Below are 17,425 nucleotides of genomic sequence, written 5' to 3'. Positions count from 1 at the left end.
ATTTGCACCATATGCTCCTCGTTTGAGTGTTACAAAAGAAATAGCTGCATTTTTAATATTGTTAGCCACAGCAATGTGGGACAATAATGTGGAAAGTGGAGCACCTTCTTGCTGACAACACTCTGCACTGACACATCAAATTGCAGAGTGAAACCTGGCTTGAAACACCCAACGTTTTTTTACACTATGGAGGTCAATTACTGAACACACTCACAAGAGTCTGCCAGTGTACTTTTAACCCAAAGAATAAGCCATTTATTAAACAAAAAAACATGACCGATATCACCTTAGACATAAAGGGTGACTAGAAGGACTTTAGAAAGGATGTATAAAAGAACGATTCCAGCGTTTTCAGCTATGAAGATAGATTGGAGAAGCTGAGCTTTTTCTCCTGACAGTTGAGATGGTTAAGAGGAGTTTTGATGGATACGTTCAAAATGAAGAGTCGAGAGGTAGGTAGGCAGAAAGTCATCCCTTTGGCAAAAATGTTGAGTAACCAACTTGAGGTGATTGACTAAAGAAACAGAGGGAAAAACATTCTTGTGTTAAGGACCTGGAATGTTGTGCCTGAGAGTGTGATCAAGACAGATTCACTTGTGGCTTTCCAAAGAGAATTGGACAAGCACCTGAAGAGAAAAAGTATTTGTTGGACTGCAGGGAAGACGCAGGACTAGCAGAGTTGCTGGGGCAATGAGAAAGGATGCAGGACAGATGGAAGCCAGTTTGAAGTAAAATGCAGGCTTACAAGCATACAAAGTGCTTAATTATTGAGAACAGACATGATCAAATACAGCCTTGACATAAACTGGAGGTTCTAACTCCAGTAACAATTACCAAAGCACAACAACCAGGAGAAACAACAAGGCACGCAAAGCCAATCAGATCCGTCCAACTGCCAAACAATTGTAGTGCACACAATTCGCAGAAAATAATAACCACAAAACTCACTTCCTACGACCAGTTCCCTTGTTACTGTGATAATGAACCAAGATAATGGAAAAAACATTTTGTACACAGATAGAGAAAGTTCCAGAGCATTTCATATGTCATGAGTTACATTAGGAAAATGACTATGGTTATGCAGGCCAATGGGGCATCAATCTTGCACCCAGCTAACACCCACAAGCAGCAAGGAGATGAAAAATGGCTGGTCTGCTTTATGGTGATGCTGCTTGAGACAAGAGTGGTCAGAGGTGGTTGGAGTTCTGTTAGCTCTCTTTTACCTAGCACCATCATAGTTGCCTGAAACACCTGAATCAGCAGATAGGGCTTCAGTTTAGAACCATCAATAATGCCACAAATTGTTCTGCACTGAAGCCTACAGTTGGCATCAAAGAGAGATCAGAGCCTAATTTAAACATTAAACTAACTAATGCTCAGTCCATGAGATGCGGAGTGAGTCTATCTTTGACAAGGCTTTGGGTTTTGACCTTAACTGCATTCTCTTGATGTGGACCAGGGCAAAGTTGGGACTGTACAACAAATATAGTTGTACCGAGCCCCAAGCTAGCAATTTATCGTGAATCAAAGCCTATTGTCTTGACACCACATTAAGTAAATAATTAATTGAATTATTTAGTAGACTGTAGTGGTCCCAATCAAACCTAGGTGTGCAAGCTAACATAAGGGAAACACAATTCTTGATGCACACAGATCCTCGCCATTTGGATTAACAAGTCAGAGAATCTTAGTTCCAGGCATGTTGGACAGGATACAATTAGGATGAGCGTGAACTGCCCAGAAACATTCCCCACAATAGGTTTACTTGATACCAGAACTAACTATCATGAACGAATGAACATGCTGGGCTATTTTCTCAAGAAAAGCGAAGACCAAGGGGTGTCCTGGTAGACCTCTTTAAAATTATGAAGCTGTTTGATAAAGCAAGGAAGAAAAATGCTTCAGTTTATGGGGAAGTTCAGACATATAACACAGCTGTAAATAAATCCTGTCAGGAATTTAGGAGAAACTTCTTTACCCGCAGCATGTTGTTTTATTAATGTCATGTATACTGAAGTACAGTGAAAAGTGTTGTCTTACGTGCTTTACAGGCAGATCGTACTATACACATGCATCAGGGCAACAGAACAGAGTGCAGGATTCAATATGATAGCTACCAAGAAGGTGCAGAGAGAAATCAACATCAACATTAAAGAGGTCCATTCAAAAGTCTAATAACAGCGGGGAAGAAGCTGTTCTCAAATCTGTTTGTACATTTATACAAACTTTCATATCATCTGCCCAACAGAAGAGAGTGTGGAAAAGAGTATAACCAGGGTGGGAGGGGTGTTTGTTTATGTTGGTTGTTCTCCTGATGCAGTGGGAAGTATAGATGGAGCCACTGGATGGGAGACTGGTTTGCTTGATGGACTGAGCTGCGTTCATGACTCTCTGTAGTTTCTTTCGGTCCTGGGAAGAGCAGTTGCCAAACCATGCTGTAATGTATCCAGATAGGATGCTTTCTATGGTGCATCTATAAAAATTTGTAAGAGTCTTTACAGGCGTGCTGAATTTCTTTAGCCTCCTGAAGAAGTAGAAGTGTTGCAGGCTGGAACTTTTCCTCTCATGGTATTTCAGACAAATAGCATAAGCTGCCATTAAGGGAATGCTTGTATAGTAGAGAGAGGAGGATGGAAAATTGAAGGCTGTGCTGGATACGGCTAGAAGATTTGAGAAGACCCACTTGTAGCACAAACACTGGCATTAGCCAATTAAGTTGAATTACACTGTTCTGCACTGCAAGCCCTATTGTATTTGATATCATTCTGCTTCTCGGATCTTGCTGTGAGCAAAATAGTAGCTATATTTATCTATATTCAAAGAAAAGTTACTACTTAATACAGTAACTTGTTGCATGAGTCTTAACTGAGATGTATTTGGAAGATAAAATGCAACATAAATGGAAAACTTCCCACTAGTTCTTTCATTATCTTACCCTTGGTTTGTTAAAAAAAAGTACACCTCCGTGATCCGTACTGAGAGGCTGAATCTTTTAAACCATATTTTGCTGAAATACGCCATATATTATTTGCCCATGCTCTCCCAACAAACAATGGGACACTGGGAAACAAAAGCAACTCTCCCCTGTTTATGGGTGACCCTTTTCAAATTATAGCCACAGCAACTGGAGATGGTGTCATGGATCCATGTAGCACTCAGAGGCTGTTTGGTTTATCGTGCTTGGCCAGACTTTGCAAGAATTATCCAATCACTCACAATCCCCTGTTCTTTCCCCAATACTCTACGGATTTCCCCTTTTCAAACAAGCATTCAATTCCCTTTTGAAAGTTATTGAATCTCCTTCTGCTGCCCATGCAGACCCAACTTTTAAAATCCAAACAACTTCTTTCAAAAACAATAAGCTGTGGAAAGCGCCTCTACAATTACTTCTGGTGAGGCAAACCAGTTCAGAATTTCATATTTATCATTTAGCCACATACTTCAGATGGGTGAAAAGCTGCAAGTAATCCAGGCAGGATTTGTACCCAAATATCTCTGACCCAGTTCACCCTGCAAATGTCCACCCATATTCGGGAAGCATACAGCTTGAGTTTCCTTTCAGTTTACTTGGACATATTCTGCTCCACCCTTTTACAAAACATGATGAAAGAAACTTGCATTTATAGAATGCCGTCTGCAGCGAAACGTCTCCAGTTGTTCTTGGGAGTATTATCATATACAAATTGACAACAAGCTACATAAAGGACATGTTGCGGCAGCTGATTGATCAGAGAGGTAGAGTCATAGAGCCATAGAGCATAGAAACAGATCCTTCTGTCAAAGTAGTCCATGGAGACCATGTATCCAAACTAAACTAGTCCCACCTGCCTGTGCTTGGCCCACATCCCTCCAAACCTTTCCTATTCACGTACTTATCCAAATGTCTTTTAGGTGTTGTAACTGTGCCTGCATCTTCCTCTTTCTCTGGCAGTTCATTCCACCAGATCTACTCTTAAAAAAAAGTTGCCCCTCATGTACTTTTTTAAAACTTTCTCCTCTCATTTTACAACTATGCCCCCTAGTTTTGAACTCCCCACCCTGAGCAGAAGACTCTTGCTATTCACCTTATCTATGACCTTAATGATTTTATAAACGTCTATAAGGTCACCCTTCAACCTCTGATGCTCCAAGGAAAAAAGTCCTAGCCTATTTTCATAACTCAAACTCTCCATTTCTAGCAACATTCTGGTAAATCTTTTCTGAACCCTCCCCAATTTGATAATATCCTTCCTATAGTAGTAAGATCTAAGGAGTGTTCAAAGGAAGACAGATGAAGAAGAAGTGAAAAGGTTTAGGGAGGGAATTACAGAGCTTAGGACAAGACCAACAAATGGTGGAGTGAAGAAGGGTGAGGTTGTACAGGTGCACAGAACATCAACAGCAACTTCAACATCCTATGTTATTATAACCAAGCTGCCAACCTGTCAACTCTTGAAGCATTTCCAGAAAACTGCTTGTTTACAGAAAGATAAAAGGAATGATTAAATTTTCAAAGGTTGCTGTAAATGAATCTCACTCATATTCATATATTGCATTATTCTTACATCTGCAACATACACAGACAAAAGAGAAACCACCATGTCAGACTATACAATGTAATTCCAACAGCATTCTGTAGGATCTGCAATTGCTCAGTTGTATGTCATGGATAGGGAAGAACAGACCCTGGAGGGAGAGAGGACAGTGCAGAGATATTTTTTTCCCTTTACTTGTTCACAGGATGAGTACAACATTTATTGCCCATCCCTAGTTGCCCAAACGGGCAGTTAAGAGTCAATCACATTGCTGTGGGTCTAGAGGCCAGACTAAGTAAGGATGACTGTTTCCTTTCCTAAAGGGAAAGGTCATCATTAGATTCTTAATTCCAGATAGTTATTGAATTCAAATTCCACCATCTGCCATAGCAGGATTTGAATCCAGGTCCCCAGAATGTTATCTGGGTCTCTGAATAACAGTCCATCGATAGGCCATCATCTCCCCATATGAGATTCAAACATAAACAACAGCACTGTCCTCAATCAATGGCCCAAATCTTCCAATATGGTTGGAATGCCTACTTCTAACCTAGATCAGACATGGAATTGTATAGATAGTTATTTAGAGTCTTAGAGTCATACAGCATGAAAACAGACCCTTTAGCCCAACTTGTCCATGCCACCCTGTTTCCTAAACTGAACTAGTCCCAATTCCATGTTTGGCTCATATGCCTCTAAACCTCTTCTATCCGTGTACCTGTCCAAATGTCTTTTAAGTGTTGTAATTGTACTCACCTCTGCCACGTCCTCTGGCAGTTTGTTCCATACATGCACCACCCTCTGTGAGAAAAAGTTGCCACTCAGGTCTCTTTTAAATCTTTCCCCTCTCACCTTAACCCTATGCCCTCTAGTTTTGGACTCCACTCCCTGGGGAAAAGATATTTGCTATAAACTTTTTCTGTGGTCCTCATGATTTTATACACCTCATATCGGTCACCCCTCAGCTTCCGATGCTCTAAGGAAAAAAGTCCCAAACTATCCAGCCTCTCCTTCTAACGCAAACTCTCCAGTCACAGTAACATCCTTGTAAATCTTTCCAATTTTTTTGGGCCCATCTTCTTGTGTCACACTTTTAAAGTGCGGAAATCCTCACAGAAAGCTGCATGGAGGATCTTCATAGAAGCCATGCCCACCTTTTACAACACTATGATATTCCCAACGTAAGCAGTGCAAACATCCAAAATATCTTTGAGAAGATGCAGAGAAAAGGTAGGTGCAAGGTAAGCGGAATAGGGTGGCAGCTGGGGGTGAGGGTCTAGGATAGTAGGTGGGCAAGTGAGGGGGTTAGACTACATAGGGGTTCCAGCTGGATAATGATGTTGGGACAGGGGTGTAGTCCGCTGATAGAGTAGGAACAAGTGGTCAGGCAAGTATTCTGGTGGTGGGGAGATAGGTTGGATCAGGGGAATTCATGAGGACTGGGAGTTAATGAGGGAGTTGGCTAGTGGAGACAGAGGGATAGTCCGGGGGTTACGGGCTCGTTGGGGGGGTGGGGGAGGGGGGAGCGCGGGAGGTGGGGTGGGGGGGCAGAAGATTAAGTCAGATTAGTTGGACTGGTAATAGGGGTTTCATGAGATGGTGCGGGGTAGTCTGGAGGTAGTTGTGTCTGATCAGGTTAGGGAATAGTTGTATCGGACTGGGGTTTGTTAGGTTAATGGCATAGTCAGGGGTTTGGCTAAGGTCAGGTTGAGGCGGGTTGTCAGATAGTACTTGGGGGCTTGATAGGTCAGGTCGGGGATGGAGGAGGAGTAGCTGGCTTGAGTTATGTGGAGGATGCTAGCTGGGTGGAGTTGGGGTGGGGTTTAGTTGGGGTGTCCAAGGGTGGTAGCCAGGGGCTTGGACCAGAAAATGGGATGCTTGGTCAGGTTGAGTCAGAGAGCAGTTGAGTCAGGGAATAACTGGGTCAGGACAGAGAGTTGTAGTTGGGAGATCAGATAGAATAGAATACAAAAGAATAGCCTTTATTGTCACATATGAGTATAATGAAAAGTTTATACATCACCAATTACAGCACCGACTTGGATACAAAAGTACCTCGGCACAGCTTCCTCAGTTACAAGATTTTAGACAGTACAGAAATGAGGTAACGGGGGCAGTCAGACAAATTATTTGGGTTGGGGGGAGGTTTCAGGGGGCGTGGTCAGTAAGGTTTGTGCGGGTGGTTAGAAGGAAGTCCAGATTCCAGTGGGGTTTCAGGATGGGGAGACGGGAGATGGTTGTATAATTACCTGGGAGTTACAAGTCTTTTTTTAATAGTCTGACACTTCTTGAGAAACTATTCAGGTAAAATAACTCAGAAAACCGCCTAAATCTCCAACTCTTACTCAGAGTTTAGATTGTTTCATTGGTGTCTGGATCCAGGGTAGTTGGCAATTGGAAGTTTAAACACCCTGGGTAATTGCTGTTTAGTCACTGAGTCAGGACCTGGCAGTATTCTAATTTACGTCCAGTCAATGACTATCCAGAAAACAGAAGCTCTGGGCCAGTGTTTTATTATTCTTTCCCAGGATGAGGGTGTCACTAGCTGGGCCAACATATATTTCTCCTTCAGAAGGTGGTGGTGAGCCACCTTCTGGAACTGCTGTGGCCTGTATGGTATAGGTACATCCATTGTGTTGTTTGGGAGGCTGCTCCAGGATTTTGACCCAGTAACAGTGAATGAACAATGATTTGTTTCTAAGTGCCTTGGTGAAGGAGCAATGTACCTATGTATCAGCTACCCTCGTTCTCTAGGTGGCAGAGCTTGCAGGTTTGGAAAGTGCTGTTAAATGAGCCTTAGTGAGTTACTACAGCACATCTTATCAATTGTACGCACTGTATGGTTGTAGTGGAGGCAGTGAATGTTGAAGGTAAGGACAGGGTGCCAATGAGATGGGCTGCTCTTTCCTGGAGAGTGTCAGATTTCTTCAGTGTTGTTGGAGCTGCACTCATCCAGGCAAGTGGGGAGTATTCCATCACACTCCTGACTTGTGCCTTGTAGATGGTGGACAGGCTTTGAGGAGTCAGAAGGTTAGTTGCTGGTCACAGGATTCCTCGCTTCTGACCTGCGCTTGTAGCCACAGTACTTGTGTGGCTAGTCCAGATCAGTTTCTGGTCATGAGTTCTGCTAAGATACAGTCGAGGAAACTATTCATAGAGTCCTAGAGCTGTACGGCACGGAAACGGACTCTTCAGTCCAACTCGTCCATGCTGACCAGATATCCTAAATTAATCTAGTTCCACTTGCCTGCATTTGGCCTGTATCCCTCTAACACCTTCCTATTCATATACCCATCCAGAAGCCTTTTAAATGTTGCAATTGTACCAGCCTCCACCACTTTCTCTGGCAGCTCATTCCATACTCGTATCACCCTCTTCATGAAAATGTTGCCTCTTCGACCCCTTATATATCTTTCCCTTTCACCTTAAACCCATGCCCACTAGTTTTGGACTGCCATACACTCAGGAAAAAACCTTGGCTATTCACCTTATCCATGTCCCTCAGGAATATTATGAACCTCTGTAAGATCACCCCCTCAGCCTCTGATGTTCCAGGGAAAATAACCCCAGCTTATTCATCCTCTCGCTATAGCTCAAACCCTCCAACCCTGGCAACATCCTTGCCAATCTTTTCTGCACCCTTTCAAGTTTAACATCTTTCCTATAGCAGGGAGACCAGAATTGAATGCTGTATTCCAGAACTGGCCTCCCATTCCTTCACAGCAATCTACCCAATGTCTTTGTTTTAGGGCATTAGCACCTTTATCTGCTTTCTTTTAGGCCAGAAGAATAGGTGTGGGCCAACTGAAACCTCTGTACCCTCACCATTTGACAAGGATAAACAAACAAGGAACAAGAGTCGGCCACTCAGCCCTTCCACCCCGCTCCAGCATTCAATGAAGATCACAGCCGAGGTGATTTCAACCTCAACTCTACATTCCTGCATCCGCACCCCACCAATCATCTCCAATTCCAAAACTCTCATGATTCTCAGAGAAAAGGTCATTTGAATGATACAGTGATTGTCTCCCAGTTGCCTCTCTTGTCCAGTCCTGTCAATCCCCCTTCCATCAGAGAGGTTCATTTGTTCTTCCAAACCTCGGTTTACCTTCAGACGTGTCCGCCGGCACTGCTCTGATCCACTCCTGGGAGAAAGCAGCCTTTCCACCAGGCGTTCCTGAATGATGATGGCATCCATTGTCAGAGAGAGAGAGAGAGACCCTCCTCAATTCTGCGGAACTCCTGTGAAACCGCAGCTTCAGAGGCTGCTGAGTACAGACTGCACTGAGGAACCAAACCCTGGAATTTCCTGCTTCCTCGTCTGTACGGGGGGAGTAACAGCCACTCACTCTCATCCAAAACAGATTCCTTCAGCCTCCCCTGTTTTCCAAACAGCGCAGTGACTACATGAGATTTTTTAATATTTCACCGTCGGCCTGCTTCACTCTTTCCAGTGAAACTCCACCCCAAAGTCAAGGCTCCCAATTTAATTCCAGGAAGTGGCTTTGACAGGGTAATCGTTCCAAATGAACAGTGTCAGCTTCGGAAAACAGCCACCCACTCATGTTTCTCCCGTTTACATTTAGTCACTGGGCAGCCCTCCCCACAGCAGAAAGATTAACCCTTTCGTCCATCTTCGTCTCTTAATACAGGGGCTTAGCCCCATCAGCCATTTCTTCTCACTTGCTCAAGCCTTGCTGGAAAACTGAATTAACCCTTTCGTTTTTATTTATTCACATGTAGGACCCGAACGTCTGTCTGGGCCAGCATTCATTGACCGTCCCTAGTTGCCCCTTGAGGTGTGGTGAGCCACTGCAGCGTGCTGCCCTTGTCCTTCCAGATGGAAATGGTCGTGGGTTTGAAGGGTGCTGTCTAAGGATCTTTGGTGAATTTCTGCAGTGCATCTTTGTAGATAGTACACACTGCAGCTACTGAGCGTCAGTGGTGGAAGGAGTGGATGCTTGTGGATATAGTGCCAATCAAGTGGGCTGCTTTATCCTGGATGGTGTCAAGCTTCTTGAGTGTTGTTGGAGCTGCACACATCCAGGCAAGTGGGGAGTATTCCATCACACTCCTGACTTGTAGATGGTGGATGGCTTTTGGGGAGTGAGGAAGTGAGGTTCCGCAGTATTCCTAGTCTCTGACCTGCTCTTACAGCCCTTGTGTTTATATGGAAGTCCAGTTGAGTTTCTGTTAAATGGTAGCTTGATGGTTGTTGATAGTGGGGAAATTCAGTGCTGGTAGCATCATTGAATATTAAGGTGGTTAGATTGTCTCTCATTGGAGATGGTCATGGCCTGGCATTTGTGTGGCACAAGTGTTGCTTGCTACTTATCAGCCCATGGGTGTAAATTATCCAGATCTTGTTGCATTTGAACACGGGCTGCTTCAGTATTTGAGGAGTCGCGAATGGTGCTGAATATTGTGCAATCATTAGTGAACATCCCCAATTCTGACCTTATGATGGAGGGAAGGTCATTGATGAAGCAGCTGAAAATGGTTGAACCTGGGACACTGCCCTGAGGAACTCCTGCAGAGATGTCCTGGAACTGAGATGACCGACGTCCAACAATCACAAGCATCTTCCTATGTGCTAGGTATGACTCTAACCAGTGGCAAGTTTGCTTCCTGATTCACATTGATTCTAGTTTTGCTAGGGCTCCTTGATACCAAACACAGTTGAATGCAGCCTTGATGTCATGTGCTGTTACTCTCGCCTTACCTCTTGAATTCAGCTCTTTTGTTCATGTCTGAACCAAAGCTGTAATGAGGTCAGGAGCTGAGTGGACTTAGTGTAACCCAGACTGGGCATCACTGAGAAGGTTATTGCTGAGGAGGTGATGCTTGATAGCACTGTTGATGACATCTTCCATCACTTTACTGATGATCGAGAGCAGACAATTGGGGTGGCAAGTGGCCGGGTTGGATTTGTCCTTGTTTTTATGTACAGGACATACTTGGGCAATTTTCCACATTGTCAGGTAGATGCCAGTGTTATAACTGTACTGGAACAGCTTGGCTAGGGGAGCAGCAAGTTCTGAAGCACAAGTCTTCAGTACTTTTGCTGGAATGTCGTCAGTGTCCGTAGCCTTTGCAGTTTCCAGTGTCCCCAACCATTTCTTGATATCATGTAGAGTGAATCAAGTTGGTTGAAGACCGATATGTGTGATGCTGGGGTCCATTGGAGGAAGCCAAGATGGATCATCCACTCGGCACTTCTGTTTGAAGATTGCTGCAAATGTTTCAGTCTCATCTTTTGCACTGATGCCCTGGGCTCTTCTATCATTAAGGATGGGGATATTGGTGGAGCCTCCTCCTCCAGTGAGTTGTTTAATTGTCCAGCACCATTCACAACTGGATCCAGCAGGACTGCCATGCTCAGATCTGATTCGTTGGTTGTGGGATTTGCTTAGCTGCGTCCATCGCTTGCTGCTTATGCTATTTGGCATTCAAATAGTCCTGTTTGGTTGCTTTAACAGGTTGACAGCTCATTTTTAGGTATGCCTGGTGCTGCTCCTGGCATGCCCTCCTGCACTCTCCATTGAACCAGGGTTGATCCCCTGGCTTGATGGTAATGGTTGAGCGGGGGATGTGCTGGGCCATGGGGTTACAGATTGTGCTGGAGTACAATTCTGCTGCTGTTGATGGCTCACACTGCCTCATGGATGCCCAGCCTTGGGTTGCTAGATCTGTTCAAAGTCTGTCCTGTTTGGCATGGTGATAGTGCCACACAACACAATGGAGGGTATTCGCAATGTGAAGGTGGGATTTTGTCTCCACAAGGACTGTGCAATGGACGCTCTTACCAATGCTGTCATGGACAGAACCATCTGCAGCTGGCAGATTGTTAAGGATGAGGTCAAATATGTTTTTCTCTCTCATTGGTTCCCTCACAACCTACTTGCAGACCCAATCCAGCAGCTATGTCTTTCAGGATTCAACCCAAACAGTAGTACTGCTGCCGAGCCACTCTTGGTGGTGGACATTGAAATCCCTCACCCAGAGTACATTTTGTGCCCTTGCCACCCTCAGTGCTTCCTCCAAGTGTTGTTCAACACGGAGGAGTACTGATTCATCAGCTGAGGGAGGTCGGTGTGTGGTAATCAGCAAGAGGTTTCCTTGCCCATGTTTAGGCTGATACCATGAGATGTCATGTGGTCTGGAGTCAATGTTGAGGACTCCCAGGGCAACTTCCTCCAAACTATATACCACTGTGCCACCACCTCTGAGTTTGTCCTGCTGGTGGGATAGGACATATCCAGGAACGGTGATTTCCCCACCACACCCTTTACAGTTACATGATCTCTGTAGAGGGGAAATTTAACCTTTCATCTTCTAATAACAGGCAGACACTGAAGGTACATTCTTAGCAGAAGAAAGAAAAGATTTGTATTTAGATGAAGCGGAATCTTTCCAGATATTCATCGGATTTCGTGGAAGACTTCCCTCCCACAAGGCCTTGTGAGTTTTGCATGTTAACATCCCAGACTTACCTCATTAACTCCCTACCACACTTCAATGGCACCCATTTCATCCGATGCTAGCACAATTCCCCAACTCACTGTAACCGTAATTACCCACCACTGTCAGGATATCCTGTGATCACTGGCACAGTGCCATCTTTAAAAGACCATTATGTACACGGCACATAGGTCCAATTCTGTCCTGCAGAGTTTCTGACATTTGCCCCGGACAAATGCCTTTTGTAAATCTGCGTACACCACTTGGGAGCATGACTCTCATCAACTCTTTCAAAAAAAAACTCAAGCAAGTTAGCTAAACTTGATTTCTTCTTTAGAAATCCCCTTCGCCATCAACTGATCTTTTCCCATTCTTCCTAATCAACTGATCTTTTTCCATGACACTGGCATTTCCACTTTCACTTCCTTTAAGATCCTAGGATGTATCTCATCACCTTGCCAACTTTAAGCACAAACAGACTATCCAATACTTCTTCCTTATTGAATTTGCACCCTTCTAGTGACAGAATTTCATTCTATGTCACTATGATCTGGGGAGCATCTACTTTCTTGGTAAATATGGGTACAAAGTATCTATTTAATACCCTAGCCTCCATGTGTAAATTTCGTTTTTGGCTCCTTAATTGGCCCGACTCCTCCTTTTGCCACCCTTGTATTATTAATATCCCTATAGGAGATTTTGATTCCTTTTACAACAACAACAAAAACAAAGTTGCTGGAAAAGCTCAGTAGGTCTGACAGTATCTGTGAAGGAAAAAACAGAGTTAACATTTCGGGTGCAGTGTCCCTTCCTCAGAACGTTTTCCTTTTATATTGGCCATCAGTCTTTCTCATAATCCCTCTTCACTTCTCGAATATGTTATTTTTAACCTCACCTCTGATCCTTACTGTTTGCCTCTTGGTTGTCAATTGTATTTTCTACCTGATACCTGTCATAAATACACTTTTCCTTCTTTGTCTTAATTTCTGTCTCCTTTTTCATCCAGGAAGATCTAGATTTGTTTGCCCTATATTTTCCTTTCAAAGCAACATAACTTGACTGTGCCCAAAACCATCTATTTTTAAATATAGCCCATTGATCAGCTGCTGTTTCTCCCACCATCCTTTTTTTCCGGTTTATCAGGCCCAGCTGTGCTCATGCCCTATTGAATTTAGCTCTTGCCCAGTTAATTATTCTTTTTCTAGATGGCCTATGGTCCTTTTCTACAGGGGGTTCTGCAATAACACGATAGTTGCATGGTATAGGAGAAAAATCGCGCTGTAGAAATAACGAGGCCTATGGGAAAAGCAGGGTTAGGGACAGACCACCAAAAAAAAATCACTCAAAAATCGCTCAAAAATCACTCAAAAGCCTAACACAAAGGATAGCACAGTTTTAATAAATGTTTAATTCATATCTAATAATAAAATGAAAATAAATTTAACCCCGATCTTGAAACAATGTCAAGTTGACTTGATGGGGGAGGGAGGTTTTGAGGTTCCTCTGTTGTTAATGTCGGGGCTGAAGGTCATCATCATCATCATCGTCATCACCTTCAGATGCAGTTGTGGTTGCGGGGTTAGGATGAAAAATAATTAATCCCAAAGTGGATGGCTGTGGTTCATTGTCTTCTGACTGTTTCATGGGGATTGGCTTAAAAAAGACATCCAGTTTTTGCTGCTTTGCCATTTTTCTTCTTTCATGAAGAAGCTGCTCATAGGGTGCCAAATGAGATCTTATTCCATGAACTGCTACCCTGCTGCGTTCTGCATTGTACTCGATGTCTGCTAAGAGCTGTGACTGCTTCTTGATTTCCCTCAGGATAGAAGACAAAACAGAAGTGGAAAGCTCTGGTTGTGCTGCATCCTGGACTTCATCTTCTTCATCTCCTGCTTCCATTTCTCCCTCAGTGACAAGTTGTTGTAGATCAGCTGTACAGACGTCTTCACAGTGGGACTCAAACAGCTCTTCAACATCCTCACTTCCCACTTCTTCAAATCCAACTTGCTTTGCAAGATCAACACAATGTTCTTTGATTCTTGGGAGCTCCTCTGACAGATCAAAGGTTTCAAAATCTTGAAAAAAATCTGGGAGAAGCTTGCACCAAACTGCACACAAGCAGTCCTTACTGATATCACCCCAGGCCTCCACAATGACGTCAACTGCATCCTTGATATTAAAGCTCTTCCAAAATTGAAGAACACTGGACAAAGCCCGCAAAACGATCATGTGATGTCAATGCATACTCCTCCACACACCAATGGAATCACGTTATAGCCAACACAAGTTCACGTTTTAGAAATAGTGTTCCCCCATTCGTTAGTCACGTTATAATCAATTCACGTTGTTGGAACACACGTTATAGCAGAACCACCGTATTGTCATCCCAAATCCTCCAAAATGGATTACTGCCTCCTAAATGTCCCTCCACCTTGACATTTGACATATTTAACCCATCTCATTAACAAGAACCAGGTCCTTCTTTGTTGGACTAGTCACATACTACGCAGCAATTTTTTCTGAACACAATCTTGAAATGTTTGTCCCTCTCATCTCTTTATGCCACTCCTGTGCCAGTCTACATTCGGCTAATTAAAGTCCCCTGTTATAATTACCTAACAATATCTGCATCTTTCTTTAATTTCCAGGGAGATTTGTTCCCCTACATCCTTTTCACTAGTTGGCAGTCCACAGACTATACTGATCAAAATATTCACTCCTCAGCTCTAGCCAAATTGATTCTGTCCCTAAACCTTCTGCAACATTCTTCCATGAATAAGAAGAAATGTGTAAATCTGTTGGACATTTTCTCTATCAAATCATTTGCCTTAAGTGGTATTTTTCAGGAAAGAAAGAATTGAATGCGTCTGAGAATTATACCTCTGAGTTAGCAGGTTATAAATCCTAAATCCTACAAAGAGTTGAACACAATAACCAGGCAGACATATCAGTGTGTACTGAGAGAGTGCTACAATTCCAGAAGTGCCATATTTCAGAAAAACATTAAAACTAAGGCCCCAGCTACCATTTTAAGTTGAATGCCAAATATCTCACGGCATTACTTTGAACAACAGGGCAGTTCTCCTGCCCTATGTTTATCTGTCAACCAACAACACTAAAAACAGAGTATCTGGTCATTGTTGTCGATGGAACATGCACTGTGTAATTTAGCTGTTACATTCCTACTTAACAATAATGTTAACACCTCAAATGTACTTCAGCAAAACTTTGGGGTGTCCTAAAATCATGACAGGCATTGTATTAAGCCTTTCTCATAATTTTTGCTGGTCCATTGGATAAAGGTGAATGCTTAAACAGACTTGCCATCCTGTACTTAGACTTTTAATTTAGAACAGGGAAAAATGGCCTCAGACTGGAATGTGCTCATAACAGCATTTTCAGCAAAGAGCCTGCAGTCTTCAGTATTGTTTAGAGGTTGTTAATAATTTGACTGGACATCCATTCATTCAGTTTATGGCGCTTTCACAAAGATGGACGACTTGTTATTGAAGCTGGGACGTTCCAAGTGTCTGGAATCACTCACAAACTGCCAAGAAATTCTCTAGAAAGATACACATCCGTGTGAAAATGAATGAATGACTGCAGTCACAATGTAACACTAACACCTTGTTCGAGGCAATCGTTGGACTGGAATAGTGGGCCAGACACGCAGCAAAATAACTTTGGAGTAAATGGAGGTTTAAGGGATCATAGCTCAACTGACAAACAAAGAAGTTTAACTTGGCTTGACAGACAGGGCACTGTGGTATTCTGTTAAACTCGAGTTACACTGAATAATGCTGCAGCCAACATGAAAGTGTGATACAAAGAAACTTAGATTTCAGGCTGGTAATGGTCAATCTGACCAATTTTATTTGGATGCTTGGATTTTATTTGCTTTATTTGGATAGGTTGTTTGCCTTTTCCAGTTTTCTCCTCTCCTTGTCTTGAGTTATTGCTGGAGTTACAGCTTGAACAGGAAATTGTGTTAGTGCCTACATGAGTGCCTTAATGGTGAGTGTTTGCAAATTATTTGACTAAGAGGCATGACACAGATCGGGGAATGGGCCATCGTCACCCATCCCCCACTTGTGCTCATCAGGCTGTGCCCTTTCTAACAGTGAATGACCAGATAGTGACTAGGGACGATGAACCATGATGGTTTGTCCTCCTGCCTCCCCCAGGACACAGCAATCAATTGTAATGTTTCACCATGGATCAAACCTGTGAGGTTTTCATTGTGCATGGTTCCCATCCACACTGGGCTCTGTTCAAGCCATGAGGAGCCCCTAAACTTTTATTGTTTGTCTCCTCTTGTACTCTCAGCTGAGCTATTCCAAGGTGCCTGCTCCCGAAATTATATTTTCCAAATCACTGCAACAAAAATAAGAATCACAAATTCTGAACTCAGTGAATTCTGGTGAGGGAGTTTCCAGTCACAACCAATGGTCAATTAGAATCATAGAATTCCTACAGTGTGGAAGCAGGCCATTCAGTCCATACTGACCCTCCGAAGAGCAGCCCACCCAGATTCAGCCTCCCAAATAAGTCCGCATTTCCCATGGCTAATCTACCTAGCCAGCACATCCCTGGACATTATAGACAATTTAGCATGGCCAATCCACCTAATCTGCACATCTTTGGACTGGGGGAACGAAACCAGAGCAATCCCATGCAGACACAATGAGAACATACAAACTCCACACAGACAGACCCTAAGGCTGGATTTGAACTCAGGTCCGTGGCGCTGTGAGGCAGCAGTGCTAACCACTGAGCCACCGTGTCATCAGTTGTATAATATAAGCATCTCAGCTTCCTATCCAAAACCAGGTTAAATGCCAGAATTTCGCACAGCAACTTTCTGGCCCTTGTATCACAAGATTCAAATAAGCGAACCCACCTCAAGCCAGTATAACGTCAATCCTTTCACATAACTTTGCATCAAGTTAGTTGTTCCACCTCAACTGACAACTGCCACTCTAGCTGTTTGACAGGCACAAGACTATCTGTTTTTGTTACTAGCTATAATCAGACCTCAAATGGTCTCACAAGAGCCCTCAAGCAGACCCTAAACTAGCTGCAGTATCCCTCATATGTCCTTGCAACATTGGGAATTAAAAAGATGGAAATTGATGACAGTAGCACACTTTTTTAAAATTAATTCATGACATAGGGGTTTTCATGGCAGGCCCAGCATTCATTGCCTGTCCCTAGTTGCCCTTGAGAAGGTGGTGGTGAGCTGCCTTCTTGTACCACTGTAATCCATTGGTGTAGGTACACACACAATGCTGTTTGGGAGGGAGCTTCAGGAAATTGAACCAGTGACACATTTCCAGGTCAGGATGATGAGGGGAGAGAATGCACAGTTAGTGTTTTCCCATGTATCTGCTGCCCTTGTCCTTCAAGATGGTAATGGTCATGAGGTTGGAAGGTGAATCATAGAAATCTTA

The 17,425-nt window shown here is 43.4% G+C and overlaps 1 protein-coding gene across 3 annotated transcripts in view; it reads right to left on the bottom strand.

Moving 5' to 3' along the window:
* The window catches only part of septin5a (septin 5a), a 129,992-nt gene that overhangs the window by 24,761 nt on the left and 87,806 nt on the right, over window positions 1-17,425 (bottom strand). The window contains exon 1 of one of the 3 annotated variants that reach the window (XM_048611245.1): window positions 8,623-9,021. The exons of the other annotated variants lie outside the window; for them this stretch is intronic. Within the exon in view, the coding sequence (XP_048467202.1) occupies window positions 8,623-8,712 (90 nt within the window). The 5' untranslated portion in view covers window positions 8,713-9,021. Of the gene's footprint in view, window positions 1-8,622; window positions 9,022-17,425 lie in introns of those variants that run through there. 3 annotated transcript variants of the gene reach the window in all.

The sequence above is a fragment of the Rhincodon typus genome, chromosome 24, assembly GCF_021869965.1.
Source record: "Rhincodon typus isolate 14 chromosome 24, sRhiTyp1.1, whole genome shotgun sequence".
In the NCBI taxonomy this organism is placed as follows: Eukaryota; Metazoa; Chordata; class Chondrichthyes; order Orectolobiformes; family Rhincodontidae; genus Rhincodon; species Rhincodon typus.
This window is presented reverse-complemented; position numbering and strand designations above follow the sequence as displayed.